The sequence below is a fragment of the Equus caballus genome, chromosome 17, assembly GCF_041296265.1.
Source record: "Equus caballus isolate H_3958 breed thoroughbred chromosome 17, TB-T2T, whole genome shotgun sequence".
In the NCBI taxonomy this organism is placed as follows: domain Eukaryota; kingdom Metazoa; phylum Chordata; class Mammalia; order Perissodactyla; family Equidae; genus Equus; species Equus caballus.
Window position 1 is genome coordinate 100,491,687 of NC_091700.1, and position 26,310 is coordinate 100,517,996.

At 46.2% G+C, this 26,310-nt stretch overlaps 1 protein-coding gene across 1 annotated transcript in view; it reads left to right on the forward strand.

Moving 5' to 3' along the window:
* Positions 1-73: 73 nt before the first annotated feature.
* The window catches only part of CUL4A (cullin 4A), a 52,315-nt gene continuing 26,078 nt past the window's right edge, over positions 74-26,310 (forward strand). Inside the window, exons 1-8 of the mRNA XM_023621874.2 lie at positions 74-236; positions 1,450-1,565; positions 12,329-12,432; positions 18,673-18,742; positions 19,758-19,831; positions 22,689-22,851; positions 23,780-23,869; positions 25,112-25,194. Of these exons, the coding sequence (XP_023477642.1) occupies positions 74-236; positions 1,450-1,565; positions 12,329-12,432; positions 18,673-18,742; positions 19,758-19,831; positions 22,689-22,851; positions 23,780-23,869; positions 25,112-25,194 (863 nt within the window). The remainder of the gene's footprint in view (positions 237-1,449; positions 1,566-12,328; positions 12,433-18,672; positions 18,743-19,757; positions 19,832-22,688; positions 22,852-23,779; positions 23,870-25,111; positions 25,195-26,310) is intronic.

A 26,310-nucleotide genomic window follows, 5' to 3' on the forward strand; every position in this document is an offset into this window, starting at 1 on the left:
GGCGGCGGTTGGGCGGGCCGCGGCGGGAGCGGCGGGGCAGCGCGGGCGGCCGGGCGGGGCCCCTCGCGGCGCCATGGCCGACGAGCCCCCGCGGAAGGGCAGCTTCTCGGCGCTGGTCGGGCACACCAACGGCCTCACCAAGCCCGCGGCGCTGGCCGCGGCCGCCGCCTCCGCCTCCGCGGCCGCGGCCGCCAAGCCGGGCGGCTCCAGGAAGCTGGTCATCAAGAACTTCCGAGGTGGGTGCGGGCCGGCGCTGGGCCGCGCGGCGGGGGTACCGTTCGCGCTCCCCGGCCCTGTGCCCTCCCGCCCTCCTCCCCTCCCCTCCTCCCTTCCTGTCCGCCCGGGGGTCCGCGGGCGGCCGTTCGCGCGTCCCCGGCCCTGTCCCCTTCCCGCCTTCCTCTCCTCCTGTCTTCCGCCCCTGTCCCCCTCCCCATCCCTCCTCCTAGCCCTCCTCCCCCCCGTCCTCCTGCCCTGTCCCCCTCCCCATCCCTCTTCTCCGTACCTCCTCCCAACCCTACTCCCCATCCCTTCTCCCCGTCCCCCTCCGGGCCCTCCTCCCCATCCCTCCTCTCCGTACTCCCTCCCGGCCCTCCCCATCCCTTCTCCCCGTCCCCCTCCGGGCCCTCCTCCCCATTCCCACCTCTCCGTACTCCCTCCCGGCCCTCCCCATCCCTTCTCCCCGTCCCCCTCCCGGCCCTCCTCCCCATCCCTCCTCCCGGGCACTCCTCCCCATCTCTCCTCCCTGTCCTCCTGCCCTCTCCTCCTGTCCTCCCGGGGTGGGGGGGGGGCGGTCCGCTCGCGTCCCCGTCCCTGTCCCCCTCCCGCCCTCCCGGGCCCCCCCGCGGCATTAGTCGGCCGGCCTCCGTCCTCCCCTGCCCCCTGTCCCCCGCCGTCGCCGGGAGCCCCCTCGCGCGTACCTGCACGTCCCCCGGCGCCTTGACTGTGCCGTGTGCATACGCTTGTAAAGTCAGCTTATTAAGGAAAAGAAACCTTTAAGGTGTGTATATTGGCTCTGTATATTCATCTTAGGTCTCAATACTAAATGTACTTAAGAAAACGAAGGTGTTATGGTTGTACAGTCTGTGACCCAAAGAATCTATAAATACAGTGCTTTGTATTGGGAAAACCTAATTTCTGTGTTCCTTGCCTATGTCTTTTAAGTGCTTTATCCCCCCTGATTTGCTGAGGAAGATCGTCCCTGAGCTAACATCTAGGCAGTCTTCCTCTATCGGATGGGGGTTGGATGCCTCCACAGCATGGCTCAGAGTGGAGTAGGTCCGCCCCTGGGATCGGAACCCAGCAACTGGGCCCGCGGGGGCCCACGGAAGCCGAGCGAGGAACTTTGACCCCCTCGGCCAGGGAGACCCGCCCCCTTAAGTAGAATGTCTTTTAAAAGATGTCTGACTTAGCGCGGATGCCTTTCCCCACTGACTCTATCTGGATTTACAGACAGACCGAAATTGCCTGATAACTACACTCAGGACACCTGGCAGAAGCTTCATGAGGCCGTGAAAGCCATACAAAGTAGTACCTCCATCAGATACAACCTGGAGGAGCTGTACCAGGTGAGCCGCGGCGTGTGGGGGAAGTGGAGCGCTAGAATGCTGGTTGCAGTATAAATGCAGACTTTCTTTGGCAGGGAGAATGTCAAGACATGGCAAGGCCAGCATCCTGTGTCTCACCTGGTGGTTTTTCCTCGTTGTCCAAATAACACAATTATCCAACTCCAGTGAAATGTGATACACACGCTGATTGTGTGGTCCTGTATTGTTTCAGAGTCAATAATGAAGAAAAATCCAAGTATCTGCCTCCGACAAGAACAGTAGGGGTCCTATGACAGCATGTCCCCAGAGTCAATGAGTGTTTTTGGTGGTTGTGGGATTTTTATTTTATTTTCAGGCTACATGACTCTTAACATTTACCAAATATGAAGCAAATTATTATTACAATTCCATTAGGTTATATATGAAACTCTTATTATGGTTTCACTTGTTAAAGAGATTTTCCCCCTTCTTTGTGTGTGATTAATTATTGCAATTAAAACACAGATTTTGCTGCATTTAACTTAAAATAATGAAGCTCCATTTCTAACATAAAAAAAATGCTCACAAGTATATTTTACTGTTTGGTTATTCCATTTACCAGCAGACTGGTTTTTCTAATATCTTGTTTTTAATGAATAGCATTCATTAATATTATCTACATTTTTAGGTAACAATATGATATCACAATTTCCGTTAAGAGACTTAAATTTTTTTTCTGTTTACATAAGTGATTACATTATAAAAATTTTGGAAACTACAAAAAAGCACAAAGAAGAACATTAAAATCACCTATACTCCCACCACCCAAAGAAGACTTCTATTGGCAGTTTAATGGACATACATCCCTTCTTTGTCTTAAGTTTGTGTGTTTACTATTTTTTAATCAACTTTATTGAGGTATGACTTACCTATAATATGGATTTCAGTCAGTTTTAACAAATGTATCCAGTTGTGTAATGGCCACCATAATCAAGATATAGAGGCGCCGGCCCCGTGGCCGAGTGGTTAAGTTCGAGCGCTGTGCTTCACCGGGCCAGGGTTTCGCCTGTTTGGATCCTGGGCGCCGACAAGGCACCACTCGTCAGGCCATGCTGAGGCGGCGTCCCACATGCCACAACCGGAGGCACTCACAACTAGAATATACAACTGTGTACTTGGGGGTTTCAGGGAGAAGGAGAAGAAGAAGAGAAAAAAAGATCGTTAAATACCATTCTTTTAAAAAAAAAGCAATATTAAAACCATTGTTTAAAACAAAATAGAGGCTGTTTCCATCACCTGGAAGTCCCCTGAGGCCCCTGTGCATTTAGTCTTCCCCACGACCCCAGCCCTTGGCAGTCAATCACTGATTTGCTGTCTGTCGGTCTACTTCACCACTCCTAGAATCTCATCTACGTGGAACCAGGCATTTTGCAATCTTTTCAGTCTGGCTTCTTCCACTTCGGAGAGTGCTGGTGAGACTCGTGCGCCCTGTGTGATAGTGTGTTTCTTTGTTGCTGGTATGGGCAGCATGCGTACCAAATCGGTTATCCTTTCACCAGTTAACGCACATTTGGGTTTCCAGTTTTTGGTTATTATGAATAAAGCTGCTGTGAACATTAACAAATTTCTTTGTGTGGATATATAGTCTCATTCCTCATGGATCAATATCTAGAAGTGGGTTCTAGGGTCATAAGGAAAGTGTATATTTCAGATGTTTCCTAACTTTTTAGAAATGGCTACACCGTTTTGGGTCTCTGCTGGCAGTGATGAGAGTTCTAGTTGTTTCATGTCCTTGCCAATGTTTGATGTTGTCAGTCTTTTTAACTTTAGCTATTCTAGTGGGTATCTAGTGGAATGTTGTGGTTTTAATTTGCATTTCCCTAATGATAGTAAGCATCTTTTCATGTGTCCATTGCCATTCCATATACCTTCTTTAACGAAGTGTGTGTTCAAATCTTTTCTCATTTTCTATGGGGTTATTTTCTTATTGTGCAGTATTTGAGTTTATTATGTATTCTGAGTACAAGTCCTATACCGGATAGTGGCCTTGCCAATATTTTTCTCCCAGTTCACAGCTCATCTTTTGATTCTCTTAACTCTGTCTTTCAGAGAGCAGAAGTTTTAAATTTTAATGAAGTCTGTGTGTCACTTTGGTCTTTTATGGGTTGTGCTTTTAGTATCAATCTGAAAAATCTTTGCCTAATGTCAGGTTGTAAAGATTTTCCCTTGTATTTCCTTACAGACATTTTAGGATCTTAGGTTCTGGATTTAGGTCTATCATCTCTTTGGAGTGAATTTTTGCATATGTTGTGAGGTACAGATCCAAATTCAGTCTTTTTCCTGTAGGTGTCCAGTTGCTCCAGATGTTGCCGTTTGTTGAGGAGACGGTCCTTTCCCCCACTGAATTACCTTTGCTCTTTTGTCAGAAGTCATTGTCCATATGGGTGTGGGTGTAAGAAGTCTCAAAATCAGGGAGTGTTGCCCCTCTAACTTAATCCTGTTTCAAAGTTGTTTTGGGTCTTCTAGGTCCTTTGTATTTGCATATGAATTTTAGAATCTGCCAATTTCTACAAAAAAGCCTACTAGGATTTTGATTGGAGTTATGTCAAATCATAGATCAGTGTGGGGAGAATTGACGTCTTGACAACACTGAGTCTACTGATTGATGACAACGGACTGCTCTCCCTTCATTTAGGTCTTCCCTCATTTCTCTCGGCAGTGTTGTTTAGTTCCAGTGTACAGGTCTTATACATCTTTAGTGAAATTTATCCCTAAACACTTCATGTTTCTTGATGGTAGTATAAACGGTAGTATAGATTTTAATTTCTGATTCTTGCTGGTGTATAGAAATACAAATAATTTTTATACATTGCTTTTGTATACTGCTGTCTGGCTAACCTCGCTTACTTCTAGTAGCTTTTTGTAGATCCCGTTGGGTTTTCTACATAGGCAGTCACGTCGCCTGTGGGCAGAGATGTTTTTGCTTCTTCCTCTCTAATCTGCGTGCCTTTTATTTCCTTCTCTTGCCCCACTGCACTGTTTAGAACCTGCAGAACAGTGGCTAACAGAAGTGGTAAAGGCAAGCATCCTTGTTTTGTTCCTGATCTTAAGGGGAAAAGTTTTCAGTCTTTCATCAGTGAGTATTATGTTAGCTGTGGGCTTTTCAAAAATACCCATTATCAGAGTTGAGGAAGTTCCTCTACTCCTAGTTTGCTGAGAGTTTTTTGTCAGAAATACATGTTGAATTTTGACAGTTTCTTCTGTGGCTGTCGAGGTGATCATTTGATTTTTGTTTTTTAGTTTTTAAATTATATTGATTGATTTTTCAAATATTGATCCAGTCTTGTATTGCTGGGATAAATCCTCTTGGTTGTGATATATCATGTTTTTTTACATATTGTTGGATTCAATTTGCTAACGTTTTGTTAATTTTTACATCGATGATGACAAAAGATATTGGTGTGTTGTGTTTTTTTTCTTGTAATGTCTTTGTCTGGTTTTGGTATCAGAGTAATGCTGGCCTCGTAGAATGATTTGGAAATATGCCCTCCTTTTCATTTTCTAGAAGAGTTGGTAGAGAGTTGGTGTTATTTCTTTCTTAAATGTTTGAGAGGATTCCCTGGTGAAGCCACCTTGGCTTTCTTTGTGGGAAGATTTTAAACTACAAATTTCTTTAGTAGATGTAGAACTATTCAGATTATCCGTTTCTTCAAGTTCACTGATCTGCAGTGTCTAATCTGCCGTTCCTACCATTTGGTGTATGTTGACGTCATGCATTGTTTTCTTCTCTGGGTGTTCAGTTTGAATCTTTTCAGTGTCTTCCTTGTCTCTCCTTAGCTTTGTAAACATGTGGAGTACAGTCGTAATAGCCCTTTCCCTCTCCTTGTCTGCCAGGTCTGTCATCTCCGTCAGCTCCATTGAGGGTTGTGTTTTTCTACTTTGCATGTCTGATAACTTTGGATGTCAGACATTGTGAATTTTGACTTGTATGGTAGATATTTTTGTATTCCTATAAATATTCTTGAGCTTTGTTCTGGACATAGTTAAATTATTTGGAAACAGTTTGATCTTTAGAATCTTGCTTTTATGATTTGTTAGGCAAGACTAGAGGAGTGTTTTGTCCAGGGCAGATTGCCCCCACTACTGAGGCAGAACCTTCCTGAATCTCTGCCCCCTGTCCTGTGGTTTTCCAGTCTGACTGGTGGGCAGGTGCTATTCCCGGCCCCGTGTGAGCACCAGACACTGTTGTCTCTAAACGTTTTGGGTGGTTCTTTCCCTGGCCCTGGTAGTCTCCTCACACATACGTGCTGGTCAGAGCTCTGCTGAATACTTGAGGGGCCTTGAGGTCTCCTTGCCCATCTCCTAGCCCCTCTCTGGCTGTGTCTCTCCTCCTGGACCTTCATCTTGCAGACTTGAGCCTCAGCTCAGGGCGCTGGCCCCAGAGCCTGGAAACTGGTTTGGGAAGCTGAGCAGTCAGGGCTCATTTGTTTCCCGCCTCCCGGAGATCACTGTCTTTCACAGCTCATTGTGCAGTCTGGTGAAAACTCTTATTTTATATATTTTTGTGTTTATTTGGTTGTTTCAGGCAGAAGGGTTAGTCTAGTCCCTTTACTTCATCTTGACCAGAACCAGGAATCCCATCAAGTGTCTAAACTCTCGTAGGTTTTTTTTTTTTCTTTTTTTTTTTGACTTTTGAGTTGTTTAATCCAAGTGTAAATAATTTTCTCTGAAGGTATTTTTTTTTTTTAATGTATGATAGATTACAACCTTGTGAGATTTCAGTTGTAGATTATTGTTAGTCATGTTGTGGGTACCCCACTTCCCCCTTTGTGCCCTCCCCCCACCCCCCTTTTCCCTGGTAACCACCGATCAGATCTCCTTGTCAATATGTTAACTTCCACCTATGAGTGGAGTCATATAGAGTTCGTCTTTCTCTGACTGGCTTATTTCGCTTAACATAATACCCTCGAGGTCCATCCACGTTGCTGCTAATGGGCCAATTTTGTCTTTTTTTATGGCTGAGTAGTATTCCACTGTGTATATATACCATATCTTCTTTATCCAGTCATCAGTTTCTGGGCATGTAGGTTGGTTCCACGTCTTGGCTATTGTAAATAATGCTGCGATGAACATAGGGGTGCAAGGGACTCTTGGGATTTCTGATTTCAGGTTCTTAGGATAGCTACCCAGTAATGGGATGGCTGGGTCATAGGGTATTTCTATTTTTAACTTTTTGAGAAATCTCCATCCTGTTTTCCATAGTGGCTGTACCAGTTTGCATTCCCACCAACAGTGTATGAGGGTTCCTTTTTCTCCACAACCTCTCCAACATTTGTCGCTCTTGGTTTTGGATGTTTTTGCCAATCTAACGGGTGTAAGGTGATATCTTAGTGTAGTTTTGATTTGCATTTCCCTGATGATTAGCGATGATGAACATCTTTTCATGTGTCTATTGGCCATATTTATATCTTCTTTTGAGAAATGTCTGTTCATGTCCTCTGCCCATTTTTTGATCGGGTTGTTTGTTTTTTTGTTATTAAGCCGTGTGAGTTCTTTGTATATTGTGGAGATTAACCGTTTGTCGGATAAGTGGCTTGTAAATATTCTTTCCCAATTAGTGAGCTGTTTTTTTGTTTCAATCCTGTTTTCCCTTGCCTTAAAGAAGCTCTTTAGTCTGATGAAGTCCCATTTGTTTATTCTTTCTATTGTTTCTCTCAGCTGAGGAGTTATAGTGTCCGAAAAGATTTCTCATAGGTTTTTAATTAATAAAATGCTATATCTTACAGCCAGGGCTTATTATTCCTCTTTCCTGGAGATTTGACTGTCTATATCAATTGCTCATCATTTTTCTTAGTAGAATGACTTTGCTGTATCTTTTGCCTAGCAATACGTCATGTAATGGTCACCACAGATATTACCATAAACTGTTTCCAGATGCCCCGGGTGTCCATGTGCGTGTCTTGAGACCCTGAGGGCTAGGATGCTTACCCCCAAAAGTGCATCATGCATTCCAGCGGACACCTCGGAGGGCCCATGTGGGGTTCATTTGATCGGCTTCTGGAGGGGCCTGTGCATGGGCAGGCTCGTGGCCACTCACAGAGAGGTGCCAGGCAGGCTGAGTCCATCTCTCTGGAGCAAGCTGTCCCGTTCTCAGCAAGCAGATGGGGTAGAAATAGTAAGTGACATCACTGAAGTTGTTGACTGCTCACTTTATCCTGATCTCTGATAATGTAATCAGACAGCGCATTTGACCTGGTAGTTCAAAATTAAGTTTTTGTCGTATATACTTTGCCAAAGAATCTTATGTGAAAGTAACAATTCTCACCAAAGTTTGAAAGTTTGTTTTGTTTTGAGGAAGTTTTCAGGATGATTTGAGGGAGAACCTCTTATGTTTCGATATTGATGTCTCCCCATAGTAGGGTCTCTTCTCTCCCTGTGAAGGCGTCCTCTACCACTCTAGAACCTTTAGGAGGCCTAGGTAGAAGGAGACACCCACTGCAGCCTGTCTGCTGCGGCTGCCTATGGCTCCTTATTACTTTGTTTTTGTTTGGTGAAAAGGGAGATTCAAAGTATGGTGATGAAGAAGTCTTAAAGACACACTCCACCTGTGGTCATTTTCCTCGTCTGATGTGAGGAGAATATTTTGAATGTCTTGATCTTTTCTGTCTGTTTTTTTGCTGAGGAGGATTAGCCCTGAGCTAACATCTGTTGCCAATCTTCCGCTTTATTTGCTTGAGAAAGATTAGCCCTGAGCTAACATCTGTGCCCGTCTTCCTCCACATTACATGTGGGTCTCCGCCACAGCATGACTGGCGAGTGGTGGAGGTCCACGCCTGGGATCCGAACCCTTGAACCTGGGCCACCAAAACAGAGCACGCCGAACTCAACCACTGTGCCACGGGGCCAGCCCCCTTTTCTGTCTGTTTTTGAGGACCTGAGTTTAGACGGGTCATCACTACTCGCTGAAGAAAGTGTATCTTGTGTATCTTATGTCTACATGATTTTGTCCTACTTGTCAACTTAATGAGACAACAGAAAATTGGAGACTACATTTTCACAAAGGGTTTCAGAGAAAGGCTAAGTGTTGATTTCAGACTAGTTTTTTTTTTTGAGGAAGATTAGTCCTGAGCTAACATCCACCACCAATCCTCCTCTTTTTGCTGAGGAAGGCTGGCCCTGAGCTAACATCCGTGCCCATCTTACTTTACTTTCTATGTGGGATGCCTCCCACAGCATGGCTTGCTAAGCAGTGCCATGTCCGCACCTGGGATCCCAACCAGTGAACCCCGGGCTGCCGAAGCGGAACGTGGGAACTTAACTGCTGTGCCACCGGGCCGGCCCCTCAGACTAGTTTTGATGCACAAAAACAAACCCCTCACAGAGGACTTGTGGTTCTGAGAAAAGCCATGCTTTTGTCTCAAGTCTTGGAGTGACGTCTCGGCAGTCCTCCTCCCTGGTGATCGTTTGGTGAGGAAAAAGGAGTGGAGTTAGGTATTGATGTAGTAGTAGGACGCCTAGGACCCGTTAGAGACATGAGAAAGCCCAGAAGGTAGTAGACACTAATTTGAGAAAGTAACAGATTAATTGAGTGAATTCAACACACAAGATATTCAGAAACCAAGAGGAACACATTCAAACTCAAATGAATTAGGCCTCATAGAAAGTATTTCATAATTCAACAATATTCATCACTGAGTGAAATTAGTCATTTGTATTAGGTAACTTACTTTTAACATTTGGAACCGGGAAGCTGTTGTGCAGTCCATGTTGGTGAATACAGCCATAGGCTGCCTGTGGTTTTCTGTAAAGCTCTCGTCCCAGGAAGCGTCCCTCTCGTGATTTACCCTCACTCGGATTTGGGTCCTACTTAGTCTCTGCACCGTAGTTCACTCATTTCTTACGGGCAGGAGCCTGGCGGGGTGGAGCCCTGCTGGCACCTTCTCCCCGGGTCGTTGGCTGGGCCCTCGGAAAGAGGCTTGAAAGAGGCCTGCCGCTGGGAGGGGTCCGTCCTCACTGCTCACTGTTTGTGGAGAGGCCGTCCCCGCTGAGGGAACCCTCCATCCTGGACTGCTGCTCGGGTCTGTAAGAGCGCTGCCAGCCTCTAACCGAGGCAAGTGTGGGCCCAGCCTCGTGCCCTGTCCAGGGCCTCTTCGTGATAATAGTGACAGGGGCATGGCTCCCCCCTAGGGCTGGGGGGAGTTGTTTGTTTTTTTTCGTTTTCCCCTTCATCTACATAAATAACTCTCAGTGCTTGCCTGCTGTTTTCCTTTCTGATTTCTCAAAGGGGGATATGTTTCACTCCTTTGTCTCTCTGATCTCAGCTTTAGCCTTCCAGGTCTTTATGTGAAGAGAGAATCTTCCAGAACTGGTGTACCCTGGCCTTGGGAATGCTGCGTAGCTCTTCCTGGTTTGGTGCACCCTGCCTGGGGGAGCATTTTGTTTGAGCAGCGTGAGTGCACCTGAGGGTGAGAGTGTGACACCACGAGCAGACAAGCATTGGACGTTGACGTGCTTGTCTGTTTGCTTTAACACCATCCTGTCTGTCCTCAGACAGACAACCATCTGAAGACTCAGGTGCGGTGGCCTGGCAGACCTGATTAGAGAGCAGCCATAATGTGGGGAAAATTCAGATGAGGACAGTTTTCCTTTGGCTAAGTTGATACAAGGAAAACATCTTTATCCTAACACAAGTAGAAGCCAGGTGTTGCTGCTTTCCCATCTCCAATTACTGGATTAGTTAAGTCCCTTTTCTCTGCAGTGACTTTTGACTGTGAAAAGCCACAGCAGACTAAGGTGAAGCACGGGACCGTCAGATTAGGTGCTTTATACCCCTCGAGAAGGCGTTTCTAAATCTCAAAATATGACTAGATCTCCACAACTTATTTTGGGGAGGGAGACTCCTGTGTTGTGCTGACCCTTGTAACAGTGCAGAACAGTCTGCCAGGTCCCTGCTGGCACGGTGAGAGTGGGGCCACCTCTGTCCTCCGAGGTCACGAGGCGCCTGTAACTTGAAGATGCCAGCAGTGACTCAGCAAAAGGCACAGAGAAATGAGGCACCCACAGCAAACCCGAGTTTACTCCAGGGTTTGGCTAGTTGTTTTAAGAAGTCCCCAAATTCTCAGTTTTAAAAGCAAAATAAGTCTCATAGTGCTTCATGAAAATAATAAATATATGTCAAATAGGACATATACCAGAAAGACTTGGTTATAAAGTTCCTCAGTGACACTGTGTCACAACTGGGAAAAGGTTGTTTTGAGGGTGTTTAGGAATTAGAGCATTCAGACAATGGTGCTAAGAAGAGGTTGTTCTATGAAAGACATGTACCACTAAGCTGATCTGGACTTTTACCAAAGAAAATGCATTTTCTTCATGTATTTTGTTTAGAACTTATTTTGTGATAATTATGTTTGTGAAATTTATAATGATTAACTACTGGAGCAAAAGCCTTTGTCATGAGGTTATCCTGGTTTTTAAGAGAGAAAAGGATAGTAGATATTCAGCTAAATTGTAAATCTGTGACAACAAAGTGATGGAATTGAAGAGTTTGGGAAAGGGATTGAAGGATGTAAGAACAAAACGCAGATGGGAATCCCTAATTTCTATTGTAAGACAAAATGTAGGGGAATGGTTGTATTTTTTTATTATGCTGATAATAAACTTGCCAGAAAACAGGTTATAATTTTTAAATTATTGTCATTGTTCCATGTTCTCTTTCGACCTTTGTAAATATGCGTGTGTTTTATGTGGTAGTGATTACTGTATTTATTTAATTTAGGTTAATATGTAGCAGTTCTCCTAATATTAAATATTGAGACTATTTATACTTACAAGTATTGCTACAATGAATATCTTTATAAAAATTTAAGTTACCTTTTTTCCTTTGGGAATATAGTATTTGAGTTAAATTTAGATTCTAAAGTGTTTCCAATTCTGTATATGTCCGTATTTTTTTTAATGGTTTAAAACTAGTCAGTAGAAAAACTACATTTCTCTTTATAGTATTTCACATTTGGATTGAATGAGATGCTGCTTTTGTATGTGAGATTTGAAAAGAAATTTTATTAGAACTGGGAAGAGTATACAAACATTTCTTTGATATGGATAAAAGTATTTTAAGAAGATGTTTCTCAAAAATGTGTTTCTTGATTAATTTAAGACAAACTTAATTACATATCTAGGCTGCAGAGAAATAATAGGAAACGATTCAACCTGGCCTGTGTCGCCTGGGCATTTGGGGTTTTTTCCTTTAGCTCATGGGCAGCAGGGAACTGGGATTCCTGTTGTTCCCCCGCCTGTTTGGAAGGTAGTCACTGGGGATGTGGAGCGGTCATTTCCTGCCCCAGTTTCACATCATAATCATCAGGGTAAAGTCACACACACATTCCTGAGGCCCCCACCTCCGACGAATGCATCGCAACATCCAGAAACAGGGCCCTGGGGACCAGCTTGTGCATTGCAGCCAGGTTTTAGAGACTGTTGCGCTAGGAAAAGAATGGAATACTGTGAGATGCTCAGACATGGTGCAGGCACACCACCTGGGATCCCAGGTGGCATGGGCTGTCGCAGGTGTGCCATCGAGTCTGTGTTCGATATTAACTAGTGTTACGTACCATTTTACCACACTTTTACTGGGGGTTCAGTGTTCCGACAGTGATTGCCCCAAACTTAAACATAATCATTTATTTGTAGATGACATGGCTATGGGGGGATGCCTGTCTGTTATCATTGTCTCCATATGTACAAGTAGGTTTCTTTAAAGAATAGTGTTTCATAGTAAATAATTCATTTATTTATTTTGTTTTTAGGCTGTTGAAAATCTTTGTTCTCACAAAGTTTCCCCAACACTCTACAAGCAGCTACGCCAGGTCTGTGAAGATCATGTCCAAGCACAGATTCTTCAGTTTAGAGAATATCCTTTTTTTGGGTCATGAAGTTTCTATTCATTACCTGAATCTTTTGAAACTGAACATTAATAGGATGAAGAACTAATGAGTCTTCTTAATATTAAAACAAATAAAACCTCTTTTATTTATTGAACAAAAACCTTAAATTTGTTTGACAGCCCAATATAATAGATTTTTTTTAAGTGGAATTTTTACCATTTAAATTGCTTTGATCTGATTAAAGCGAAACTGTCCATTTATTAGGTCTGGTTGAAGTATTTAGAAAGGGTTCTGAAAAATGTCTGGAAGTTTGGGTCCGCTATCCTTTATTCTTGTAAAAACCATCTTTATTACTTTTTCTATGATGTGTAACAAATTCCCACAAACTTTGCGACATAAACCAACACCCTTTGGTCAGCTCGCAGTTGTGTTAAGTCTGTGGTCTCGCCTGGGGTCGTGTCCCGGACTCATCCAGGTATTGGCGGAATCCAGCCCTCAGTGCGGGGACTGAGGTCTCTCTGCCCCGAGAGGCCCCTTCCCTGACATGTGTTTATGGCTTCTTCTGAGCCGTCAGGCATATCCTCCTCTCTGGTCTGCTAGGACAGAGTCTTAGGTAGCGATATAAACCATTGTATTCACAGCCCTACTCACAACTGAGGGGAGGGAGTTATAGGCATGTACATGGGGGCAGGGACGTCTTGTAATTCTACCACCACCCCATCTATGACCAGACATCTACCAAGGAAACGCTTAGATCCTTAGCATCCTGCAGGCAGTCCTTTACCATCTGGCCTCAGTCTCGTTCCCCAGCCCCCTCTCATTACTGTAGCCACCCTCACGTCTCACTGAGTGGGAATTAGGAAGTGATTTATAGAATTGCAGACAGTCTGCTTGTGGCTGCACTTTTCTAGGCCTCTGTTTCTTCATTTGTGAACTTAGGTAGTTGGAGCCCGCTCGTTTCTAAGTTTTCTTCTAGCTGAAGGAACTTTCTCTCCCCTGTCACCCTCACCTTGAGAAACGGAAGCATCCAGAGCTCGTGGAGGTCTCCCTTGGGGCAGCAGAAGCTCTGACACCTGGTATCGAGGTTCTGGATTATCCATGACAGTGAAGCCTGGGGATCCAGAGTGGGGGGTCTCCATTTAGGACAGTATTCGCTCTGCTCCTCGAAAAAGGGTGAGTGAAGTCAATTCCAGCTATGTTGCATTGGCATCTGTAAATACACCTCTACAGAACTTTCTGGCAAGGCTCTATCCTAAAGCCTGTGAGGTCATTCAGGATAATGGTGACCGCTCCTTTGGAACTTTGGAACCTGACCAGTATGTACTACATCTCAGAGAGAGACATCCTCTAAAGGCACACAGAGGCACCCCACGCACCTTGGTGCCACAGCTCAGGAATCCCAGGGTCTGGGTTAATGGGTCCAGGAACTCAATCCCAGGATGTTGGCATCTGAAAAGTAGCCGTATACCCAGGCGTGGTGGAAGTCATCAGCAGATTGCCAAGCTTTCTCCCCAAGACAGGCACTGGCAGGGGTGAGCTGGTGTGACTTTGTCATAATCCAGTTGTTGTCCTAGCTTACTTAAAGACTAATTTTGGATTACCTGATCAAATTATCCTCCTGCCAGTTAATCTTACTCTGTGGGTTACATGAATGTGTTCATTAATTCACTCATTCAGCAATTACTTCCTTCTGTCTGCTGTACTAGAAAATAGAAAAATGATTGCCATGCCTGATTTCTGCTCTCCGAGAAGTCACAGTGCTGTGATAGAGGCTAGGGAATGACTGTATTTCCTTGATGCTGTGATGAAACCATGATTATAAAAATTACCATTTTTTCATAAAAGAAGAAAGAGAAAAAGACACTCTGCCATATTAAGTGTCCTTATTGGTGTGAGGCATCTTGACTTCAAAAATGGTAAACTCTTAGAGTCGGGGACAGGAACTGTAGTATATGAAGCTTTTGGGGCAGAGCTTCCCAGAGGAAGTGACACTAGAATTCTGTCTTAAAGGATGAGTAGGATCTAGCCAGCTGGAGCCTGAAGGAGGCATCAGAACGTGGAGTGTGGAAGGGGTGTTCGTGAAAACCTGGAGCGGGCTGGCATGACTAGAACCTGTGAGAGTTGGGAGAATTGAGGGCTGTAACGCCACCTTGCGGCTTGGATTCTAATCTCGTGTGCACCGTCAAGGGTTTGGACCTGAGTGTGTGACCATCTGAGAGTCCTTACCGATTTTTTTTTTTTTTTTTTTTTTTTTTTTTTTTTTTTAAAGATTTTATTTTTTCCTTTTTCTCCCCAAAGCCCCCCGGTACATAGTTGTGTATTCTTCGTTGTGGGTTCCTCTAGTTGTGGCATGTGGGACGCTGCCTCAGCGTGGTCTGACGAGCAGCGCCATGTCCGCGCCCAGGATTCGAACCGACGAAACACTGGGCCGCCTGCAGCGGAGCGCGCGAACTTAACCACTCGGCCACGGGGCCAGCCCCGAGTCCTTACCGATTTTTAAAGCAAGAACACAATGTAATTAGATTGTGTTTTGGGAAAGTCACTTTGGCAGAATGATAATTAAAAGTAGACCAGAGACAGCACACATTGCGTATCTGCTCTGTGCCAGGTGTAGTGCTAGGCCCTGGGAAAAATAAACATGAATTAAATGGGATTGACAGAAGCATAAAGATAAGCATTTATGAAACCATGCGGTCAGAGTTTAAAAGGTTTAGATAAGCTCCTAGGACGTAAAGGAAGAGCACTGGTCTGCCTGGGCACGTGAGAACGAGGCAGTGCTGTGCACTGGGGACAGAGTGGGTGACGAGGGATGCAGTCCTGCCCTGGGAGCTCATTTTTGCTGAAAGAGGGATGTAACCTACCCCGGTCTTAACGGCCCAGTGTTAGTGCTGTTGCTGGTTCCCAGACACTGACTGGCCAGGAACATTCCAAGGTGAGCAGTTCAGATTTCTCTTGCCTCTGGGGTATCCCAGTATTTGGTGTAACTCTCCTCTCTTAAGATTTAAGGACTGCTACCTACTGTGTATTGATCGCATGCCGCTGTTGAGCCCAAGAGAAGAAGAACTCAGGGAGGCTTCAGGAAGCCCTTCATAGGTTAAACACATCAGGTGTCCAGGTGGAAAAAAGACTCCTGTGGAATCGAGTCATCTGCTGTTATTTTCTTAGGTTTCCATATCCGTTGCCTGTTCATGTGTTTGATAAATTCTGCACTTATCTGCCCTTTCAAAATAAGTTGCCTACTATTGGTGACATGCCCTTCCCCAAAACAAGAGACTCGTGCACATGCACACCTCCACCCAGAGCAGCCTGTGCTGATGCAGGCCTCCCAGTGTGGAAGGAAGCACGTACCTAGGCTCAGCACGTGAGGAGTTCTTCTAAAATGGCAAGCCAAACTCTCCTTGGAATCCAAACCTGTCAATAACTATAGACAGAACTCACTTTTTCCTTTCCCTGATTCAGCTTCACAGCCTCACAGCTTTGGTTAGCCGCAGAAATGTGAGCTGGCCTGGGGCATCAGTGGTCGAATCACACTTGAAGACGGCACAGTCCACAGAAGAGAAGGACCTGTGTGAAACCAAAGCCTTTGCTGCTAGGGAATCATGAAGCCGCATGGCTCCCTCAAAGCCTGTCTTCGTGGCCTGTGCTGATGCCAGCAGGCTGTAGCTCCTTTATGCAGACCCTCTGCCTGCACTCATGAACAGTGTGCAGGGAGTGCTTCTGGCAGTAGGCTGGCTCTGTGCATCCGCACAGCACTCCAAGTCCCCAGTGGCTTCCTTAGACAGGGGCCCAGACCGTGGGGCTGGTGCCTTGCTCTGGGTTAGTGCTGGGCTCGGCCTTGAGCATGGCAGGCCTGCCTCCGTGGGCTTTGTAGACCACAGGCTTACGAGGAGGCAGTGATTAAATAGTCCAAAATGCGAACTTTGATCAACGTGATGAAAGGAAATGTTATTCTTAGCGAGCATAACAAGGGGATCTGATTTAGGTGAGGGGTGTCACTTGGGCTGTAGTGTGGGATCATTATCGTCTGCTCTGTCCGCTACTGCAGGGGCCACTCAGTGCCACTCTCTTCTCTGAGATTCGAACAGCAGGATGACCTGTGGGCAAAAATCGGACCTGTCACTTCTCTACTCCAGTGTAAGCACTGTCTTTTTGTTGTTGTTTTTAATTCCTGTAATCACAGATCTAGGTAGTTTTCTCCGTGGTACATTATGAGCATTTTGCTGCTGGATTTTTATTTGTTGTTTGAAGACTTGCCTAACTCACCTTGGTAGACTGTGTCACTTCTTTAACTAGGATTGGCCCTTCTATGGAATTAGAAAAAGGGTGGTTGTTGGAGAAGCTGCCTGAAGAATACACTGTTGACAGGCTCTCGGCATGTCTGCCTTACATCCTGGACTACTCATACAGCTTTGTGGCTGCTGCTACAGCTCAGGGTCTGGAATTGGTTCTGCTATTTAGATGTCTGGAGCTTAGTAAATGCTACACCGTGGGGTGTTAGCTTACCATTTCATATTTTTTCCCCTGGGAAATGGCAAAGTTCTTGATTGAAGATCTATATTGATTTTATAGAGCTATTTAAGGGAAAGTGTCTCATTAATGAACCCTTCATCTTGGACCTTCCCGTCCTAACAAAACTTTGTGCTGGTGGAGCTCTGCCTTGCTCAGTTGCAGCGCCTGCGCTGCCCCGTGGAGTCAGATTGGCTGGTGTGAGTTTAACCCTGTGCACCTTGCCTTCTAACAGAGCTCGGCCCAGAGCCAGTGCAGACTGCCTGTGGAGACCTGCCATGGTGTCTGCCACGTGTCAAGTGCCACGTGTCAAGTGCCTCGTGTCTAGCACTGGGCCAGAGCTGCTGGGTTGCCATTGCTATGGCACCTGTCTGAATGTGCTTGTGACTGATGCTTAGTTTGTTTTTTCAGACTGTTTGTATGAGGTTCTAATACAGTGGGTCATTATACTTTTGAGTAATTATAAAAGAGTTCCAGAATAACTTGTTAACCATTGAACTATGAGGTCTTTGCTATGACTGCCTATTTTTAATTTATTAGCAAAGCCTCAAGAGAAAATAAGTAAGATGTTTGGCCAGACCCACTGTGATTGTGGTCAGCTACTCTTACTAGTATGACAAGGACACATGTGTGCCCTCAGTCCCTCCACCGCTCTCCTGATCTTCTGTCCTCTTCCCAAAGTCCTGGCTGGTGTCCTGTCCTCCGCTGGCCACACCTCCCTCTGTCAGAGATCCCTGCTGACTGAAGACTGCAATACCTGCCTGATTTTACATGTCACACACTGGCTGGTGTGTTTTTTTCTTCCTCTCTACATGCCAAGAATTTTCTCTATAAGCCTCACAAGACTCTGAGGGGTGTGTTCTGTTACTTGTGGAGAAACTGAGGCCTAGGGAAGTCGATTGCTTGTCCAGTGGGATAGAGCTAAGAGAACTGAAGCGTGGGGAACCATGTCTCCCCTCAAGAAGCTGCTCTGTTCGTCTGTGCGAAGGGAGTGGTGTCTGCGTTGTGCTGTGGGAGGCTGAGTGGGCACGGACGTGAAACGTGCTCTGCAGACTGCAAGCACTGTGTGGACAGTTAGCACTCGCCTGCTTGTGTGACCTGTGAAGGCGGTGCTCAGGCACTTTGCCATGGCTTGCTCTAGGAGCCTGTGTTTGGGTTTCTTTTTCCTGTAAACAGCATTTTGAGCCGTTCTTAAAAACACATTCTAAGAGTCAACCTGTGTGGGTGCCTGATTTGGCGCATGAAGGGGCCTTCATGTCAGTTTTCATTGAGACTGAAAGCTAAAGTTAAACCTCAGCCGTTTTCCTCTGGCTGCCAGTCCCCAGTGCTATTACTAGTTGACCTGCTTCCTCAGCCCTGGGACAGCGTCTCCAGGAGCTCAGGTGTGGGACGAGTCAAGAGCTGCCCTTTGCGGAGTAGGGCCTTTGGTCCAGCCACCAGAACCATGAGCCTATGGCCCGGTTGTTAGGTTCAGCTGCCAGGGCTCTGAAAGTAGTCTGGCAGCGAAGTAATACGGGGGCCGGAAGGGGGCAAGACGAGATGAAAGACAGGTGAGTGCAGATGGGATTAATCACAGATAGGCGATGTGAGATGGAAGTGGGAAAAACCACATTTATGGTTTTTGAGCTTATGGTCTTTCAGCGTTGTGATTACTAAATGATGTATAATATTCTCTGTCAAAGAGAGCTGAAATTGAAGGGTTAAAATTGCAATAATTAAATTGGCCAACATTTCTAAAGTTTTCCTTAGCAGGTCTGCACAGACTCATTAGATAGTGTTTTATTTTTAAAGAAGATTAACACATGCTGGCAGGATCATTGCAGACAAATGGTAAGCTGCTTGACTTTTTTACTAATGTCGGTTTTATGTGTAGTGCCCTCCCTGAGTCTTCATCAGTACTGTGTCTCTGTCTCACTTAACACTTTGTCTCTGCTCTTACGTGGCTTCTGGTCTTGCTAGAAAGAAATGAGATTTGAGTAGCTGGGAGTTTGTACCCTCTTTTATTCTGTCTGTCTTTTTCTTTTTAATCCAAGCCTGGCCTCATCCCTCATCCCTCACCCGCCTGAGGAAGGCGTGGGCCCGGTCGTGAGCTGGCATAGGGAAGTTCTGTTTGGGCTTCTGTTTTGGGTCAGTGCTGCTGTCCAGCTCCAGCGTAGGTGGGCCGAAGAGTAAAGTGGGGAAGGTGACTGTGCTCTTGCGCGTGGGGTGGCTGCTTGCTTGGCCCTCCAACCGACCTGACAGGCAGCTCCTGGTTCCCATGATTCCTGAACGGGTCTCTCACTTTCCCTAATCCTGGTTTATGCCTGTTAATCAAGCCTAAGTTCCAGAACTTCTACAAGTAGACAACCAGTCTTAGACTTTGTTATAGATGTATTGATTCCAGTTTGATTTTATGTGTGTAAGTTTTTAGTGTGACCTGAGAGAAAAGATAGTATCAGCTTTCCTAAGTAGCTAGGTTCTTTTGTTTCCTAAATGAGGTAAGTAAGAGACAATGAATGAGTCTCTGTTCTGACCAGGTCCCATGGTTTAAAAAGCTTAGGATGGCTCCCCAGTCTCATGAGATTTACCACATCTGTCAGGAAGTGACCAAATTTCAAAGGTGTCCTTCAGGCCTAGTGCTTTAAAATCCCTCCAGTCAGATTTTCCGGATAAAAGGAGATCAAATGCCAAGGAATAAATTCAGGAAAAAGTCAATTTTGAGGGTCTTGGTGGGAAACATCTGTTCATCAAGAAACAGTTATTGTTAGATTTGAGACAACTAGCGTAGTTACACTTCAAAAGGCCTAATCTTGAATATTTTGTTAGTAAGGTACATAAGTATGTTAAGTTCTTTTCTGATTTCCAGATCATGATCAGGAGCATTTTCCTGTTTCTGGATCGCACTTATGTACTTCAGAATTCCATGCTTCCTTCTATCTGGTGAGTGTCCCAGACAGTAGAGCTGCGTCTGCCGCTGTGACTAAGACTGCACGCCTGGCTTGTGTCTTCTGCCAGTTAATCTGTTGACGTGTCTGTAGTCCTTTATGTCAGCCAAAATCTCTAGTGCACACATCCGGGCCTAGGTGGATCTTAGCCCTGGAGTGTCTCTATCACCCGTGAGGGTGATGGGGTGGAGCCGAGGCAGGCCATGCCCTGGAGGAGCAAGTTCTAGCATGTTCCCCAGCCTGCCCTGAGTGACAGCGGGAGGCAAGCACAGAAGTACTGTGTGAAGCCACGTTTCTGTAACTGGACTCTGGACTTGCGGGCTGTCTCGAGCCGATGCCACACTGCTCACCTCTGCTGTGAGGGAAAGGCCAGCAGACTCAGATGTGCTCTCTGACAGCTGGAATTTGAGCCCAGAACAGCTCCTTCCAGTGCTCTGATGAAACTGTGACCCTGAGGTTCTGAAGCCCCCCAACCCAGCTGACCACCGGAGGGCACAGGGCCTAGTTTCCTTCAGGACGTCGAAGCCTGTCGTTTCAATCTGCTCATCCCAAGTCATCTTTTGGGGACATTTTAAATCAGGAACTCCTCCCCCATATTGCTGAGTCCCTAGTCATGGACTTGTACAGCCTTTGCCAAATGATGCCCTTCGCCTCTCTGCCCTCTGCTCCTCCCAAAGGCCTGCCTGCCTTGGACAAAAGCTCGTCCTTGATCTCGTCCGCCTCCTTCCTGGTCTCTGGATGCAGAAGTTCAATCTCCCATTCAGAAGTGATGCTGTGCACTCATTACCTTTAAACCCAAGTTCTTTAGAGAATTGCTTTCTTTTCCAGCTTCCTCACCATCCATTCGCTCCAGCACAAGGCGATGTGATTTCTCCTTTCAGCACAGAAACTGCTCTTTGTCTCTATTTCGCATAACCTAGTATCTGTGCAGCTTTGGACACTCCCTCCTTAATCCCACTTTCCGCTTTGCTCCTCTCACTTCTCCGACCTCCCCTGACTCCTGCACATCTCGTGCTGGACGCCCACGTGTGTCTGCAGGGAGGCTCGCACTGCACAGGGAGGCGGCCTTTGCTCAGAGAGGCGTAAGGGCGGTCAAGCTGATGCTGGCGGCAAATTGCAGAGCTTCTACTCTGCAAGGCCCTGTTCTGAGTGCTTCAGCACCTGCTCATTTACTTAAATTCTTAGAGCAGCTCTAGAAGGGATGACTGTGACCGTCCCTATTTTATAGATGGAGGAACTGAGGCACAGAGAGTTCACATTCCTTGCTCTACCCAGGTTGTCAGGCTCCCTAGCCTGAACTCTTAATTTATAAACATGTAAACAATGCCACCCCCCAGTCCACTGCAGCAGGAGGAGAAATGGACATGCCAGTATGCCAAGACTGTGGTGCAGGTGCACGAGAAGCTCCCAGGGAGGGACGAGGAAAGAGAGCCCTGGCTAGGCTTCGGAGTAGGCGGGAGTAGTAAGGGAGCCGAGATCAACAGAGGTGGTGAGAGGGGAAGCAGGGAGCTCACAGTGTTGCCCACGGTGGAACCAGGACGCAGCATGCCCAGAAGGCACCGTTTGTGGGAGAGTTGGGGAGATGGAGCTGATATGACCTGACGGCTGTCTTGGGGAGCTACTGAAGCCTCCAGCTGGGGTTTAGAGTTTAGGAAGAAGGTTCTAGTGGCAGTAGAGCAGGTGCGTTAGAGTGGACTGTTAGTGCTGCCTGTGCACCAGAACCTTCTGCCCTGCGTTGAAGTGTTTTACAGGCATAGAAATACGTGTGATCCCCATTTACAGTTAAGGAAGGCACAGGCACAGAGAGGTTAAGGTCCTTGCCCAGGGTCACGGTGAGCAAGGACTGGGACCAGGATTCAAACCCAGCTGGCTGGCTTCAGCCCGCATGGCTGACCACTGTGCTTAACTACCCTGTCTTTGAAGTGCATGGAGGACCACAGCCTGCGGATCCTCCAGGGAGGAGGGGAGGTCCATTGTGATGAGGGAGCAGTGTGGCAAGAGCGGGTTCTCCACCTCAGATGGGGCTCCCCGGAATTCGTGCTCACCTGCGCACTGCTCTTTGCAACTGGCGCTCACCACTGCTGCTGCTCGCCATTTACCACCAGCACCGCCACTGCCCTGAGCTGCCCATTCAGGAGACCTGGCAGGGCCCGGGCGTCTGAGTTTTGTCCCCCTTCTCAGTGTTCGGCACCTAGGGGACCTGCAGACGTGTTTCACCCAAGGAGGGTCTGTTGCCACATGGTTTTTGTGGACAATAACTGACAGCTGAATTTAGTAATTTTCCTAAATCTCTTAGGCAACAAGCTAAGGAAGTATGATGGACTCTTAAAGTCACATTTTAAATTCCTTCCTCCAATGGAAAGGACCAAACAGGAGAGAACCGAGTGCCAGGGAGGAACAGTGGACAGCAGGCCCCAAAGAAGGCTCAAAGAAGGGGACAGGAAGGGCACGGCGGGCTGGGAGGGTCGTGGAGCAGGGAGGGCAGAGGTTCCTGGAGCCCTGAGCATCTCTCATCCTGCCCCCAGAAAGAGTGGTGTGAGCCATGGGCTGAAGACGCAGGTTTTTGCAGGATCAGTGTACTTTTCAGTGACACGCTGACATGGTAAGGCCTCAGCACTCCTCCTGTGACAGTTGCCTGACCACATCAGGAGAACAGACAGCCTTGAGAGGGAAGGACATACAAGGCACACCAGACTGGCCCAGAATGAAAATTTAAAGTAGGAATTCTTGACACCTGCATTTAGAGAATTAGCAACAGTTTGGGGATGGTATTCATAGTGTAGCTGGAGCTTCACCTGAAACTTCTGAAAAATGAAACTAAAATAATAGTTTTGTTTTTACTGTTTGTACAGGGATATGGGATTAGAACTATTTAGAAACCATATTATTAGTGATAAAATGGTTCAGAGTAAAACTATTGATGGAATTCTGCTGTTAATTGAACGAGAGAGAAGTGGTGAAGCCGTGGACCGAAGCTTATTGCGAAGTCTGCTGAGTATGCTCTCTGATCTTCAGGTAAATATCTCACTGTTCCAATTGTACCAATAATTTTTAGTAGTTGATGAGAAAAACTTGGATCCCTGCCTAACTACTTATGACAAAATAAATGGATGTATCAAAGATTTAAGTGTAAAAAATGAAAACACAAAACTTTGTTGAAAATATGGGAGATTTTTTTAACCCCTGGAAAGGGCATGATTCTTAAGCTAACACTACACCAGGAGGCGCAAAAGGAAAGAGCCCTTAGAACACAGACCCAGTGCTCCATAGAAAGGGGGCTAGGGCCTGTTGGCATTCTCAGGGGAGCAGTGAGGTGTGCTGGGTTGTCTTAGTCCACCAAGCCGGGGTCAGCTAAGCCTCCAGGGTCAGCTGGGCCGGCATTGGCCAAGAAGACTTCAGCTAGGCCAGGATCAGCCGAGTAGAGGTCAGCCAGCCAGGAGTCAGCTGAACCAAAGTCAGCTGAGCAGAGGTCAGCTAAGCCTCCGGGGTTGGCTGAGCAGGGTTAGCTAGGCCAGGGTCAGCCAGCCAGGAGTCAACCAAGCAGAGGTCCACTAAGCCTCTGGAGTCAGCTAAGCTGGGGTCGGCTGAGCCAGCCTCCAGGGCCTCAGCAGAGGAGTGGCAGCTATGCACAGCTTAACAGTGCAGGTCACTGCAGCCATGCTCCCTCAAAATTTGGGGTGCATCAGTACTTCCAAAGGTAGGTTTCTTGGGGCTAGCCTGGTGGCATAGTGGCTGAGTTCACACATTCTACTTTGGTGGCCCAGGGTTCACATTTTCAGATCTCGGGCACGGACCTACATACTGCTTGTCAAACTGTGCTGTGGTGGTGTCCCACATAAAAAATAAAGGGAGATTGGCACAGATATTAACTCAGCAACAATCTTCCTTACCAAAAGAAAGATTGCTTTACTGTAATTCGTCAATAACTCTGCTCATTTTTTAGGTGTATAAAGATTCATTTGAACTGAAATTTTTGGAAGAAACTAATTGTTTATACGCTGCAGAAGGCCAAAGATTAATGCAAGAAAGAGAGGTGAGATAACAAAATGTTTCTGAATTGCCTTATTTCATTTTTATAGATGTGCATCTGTGTGATTTCTATAGGTTTGTCTTTTCACACATGCATTTTATTGAAAGTCTTCTCAAAGCTTCAATCTAGCTGAAATTCTCAGTAATGAGCTTCATTCTTATTTGAGTAAGGATTTAATTTCTTTCCCTTAACTTAGAAATTCTTTTATTGTCCTCCTCCCCAAATAAAACCAGTAAGATAGCTTCTAAAATATGTAAAGGAACTCAAGTAGAAGCAAGAGGATAAAGGTAAATCTCAGACGTGGAAGATAAGTCTGACAGATCAGAAGTTTTCATCTGTGTGAGCCGCTGAAAAATTCACCCAAGTGAGCGTCAGGAAAAACATGTAATAGTGACATAAACCCAAAACACTTGATAACCAGTTTCGCAGGTATTAGAGCACAGTCCTGAAGAAAGCCCCTTGGGGCCGTCACCCAGATGTCACTTGTTACTGTACAGGATGGACGTGACTATTGGTTCCTTCATCCTGGTTTTGGGGGAGTTGCATGTCAGATTCCAGGCCTGGCTGCCGCCACTAGATCAGAACCGCCAAGATCCTTGTCTTGGGGCCTTTCCTGTGCTATCAGGTGACAGCAGGGACACCCTTTGCCCCTGGAAAGGTGAGGAGCATTTTGAGGTCTTCCGCAACCTCATGTGAGGGATCCTCACGTTGAACAGCCAGTCTGTTGATGATCTTTTGCTGGCCCCTCTGTGGGCCAGGGAGGGCCATTGGGCTCTGCACTCTTCACCCAATGTGCTGCTGCTCACCTGTCTCTGGGGGCTCAGTGATGGGGGGACCCAGGGCATCCGCCCCCAGCTGCTCACCTGTCTCTGGGGCCTCAGTGATGGGGGAGACCCAGGGCATCCACCCCCAGCTGCCCACCTGTCCGTGGGGCCTCAGTGATGGGGGGACCCAGGCACTGACCAGGAACTTCACTGTGAACAGGCCATGACAGTGCTGCCTTGGCTCCAATTCTAGAGGTTAATTTTAATCTCCAGGATTGAGTTTAAAGAAACTTTCTGCGGTGTACCCACACACACATATACTTCCCATTTTACCACCACCCCACCCCGATTAAATCTGTATTCATATTTGGCTTGAACGTATATTCTGCCTTTTTTTTTAAATTTTATAAAGAAAACAGTATTTCAGCTTCTTGAGTCACGTCTTTTTGTTACTAACATATTTCAATGTTTTGTTTGGAAGGTTCCGGAATATCTTAACCATGTAAGTAAACGTTTAGAGGAAGAAGGAGACCGAGTAATCACGTATTTAGACCACAGCACACAGTAAGTACTATTCATTTATTTAGTTTTTGCAATTTGACCGTAGGTGAAACTTTCCCTGGTTGGTTAAACTCAGTACATCTGCGTGTATGTTTACTCCCAGCACATTTTTCGTACGTTATTTGTGATTATTCAGCACTCCCTATCACGCATTACTGTCCAGAGGGAGAAATTCAGGCTGAGATACTTGGCATCTTTGGGTTTTGGGACAGGTTCTATTTATGTTAATGGGTATAATTGCATATTAGGCAATTTAAATTGTAAACATATTGTTATACATCTAATACAGCTGAAGTTTTTATTTATGGTACTCAGTCATATTATTTTCTCTTTTCATCTAATGTTTTTTTTCCTCTAAACTTGAGGTTGATGAGTTAGCTAGGGAAAAATAAATGGGAAAAATTTTATGAGTGTCTGTGTTAGGCACATCATGTTTATTCAAGTGAGGAGAGATAAGAACAGAAACATGAGAGACAGAAAAGAAAGAGATGATTTTAAGAGACTAAAGTGGTAAAATGTTTAGAAATTGTTGACTCATTGGTGGGGAAGGAGGTGGGCAAGATGGTGACAGTTTGAGAATACAGAGAATGGAGGGTTGTGAGAGAAAAGATGAAGTCACTTTTAGACTCGTTGGGTATGAGATGCCCGTGGGAAATCCAGGATCTGCAGAGAAGTGACACTCGAGCCGCGGCCCAGGGTTACGTCGGGGGGCTACCCTTCTGCTGGGAGTGGGAGGGCCCACGGGGGCTGGAAACAGACAGCGTGGAGAGACCAGGGGAATGGAGGAGAGAGCCGTGTTGGAAAAGCCGGGGAGAAAATGCGAGTGGTGTCAGATCTTACCAGTAGGTCAAGTCAAGGAAGGATGAAATCTTTGTTGTCTGTTATGTACATTTCTATTAATGATATTCTCCATATAGCTTATTCCATTTGTACGTCTGAAGTTCAAGAATGTGCCAAGCTACACAGTGTACTGATCAGGGAGATACATGTATATATGGTCGAATCATGCGGGAAAGCACAGACATTGCACACACAGGCTTCAGTGTAGAGGAGGGTTGGGGACAGCAGCTGATGAGAGGTTCCCCTTTGTGGCCCTGGGGGCAGTGGGCGCAGTGGTTC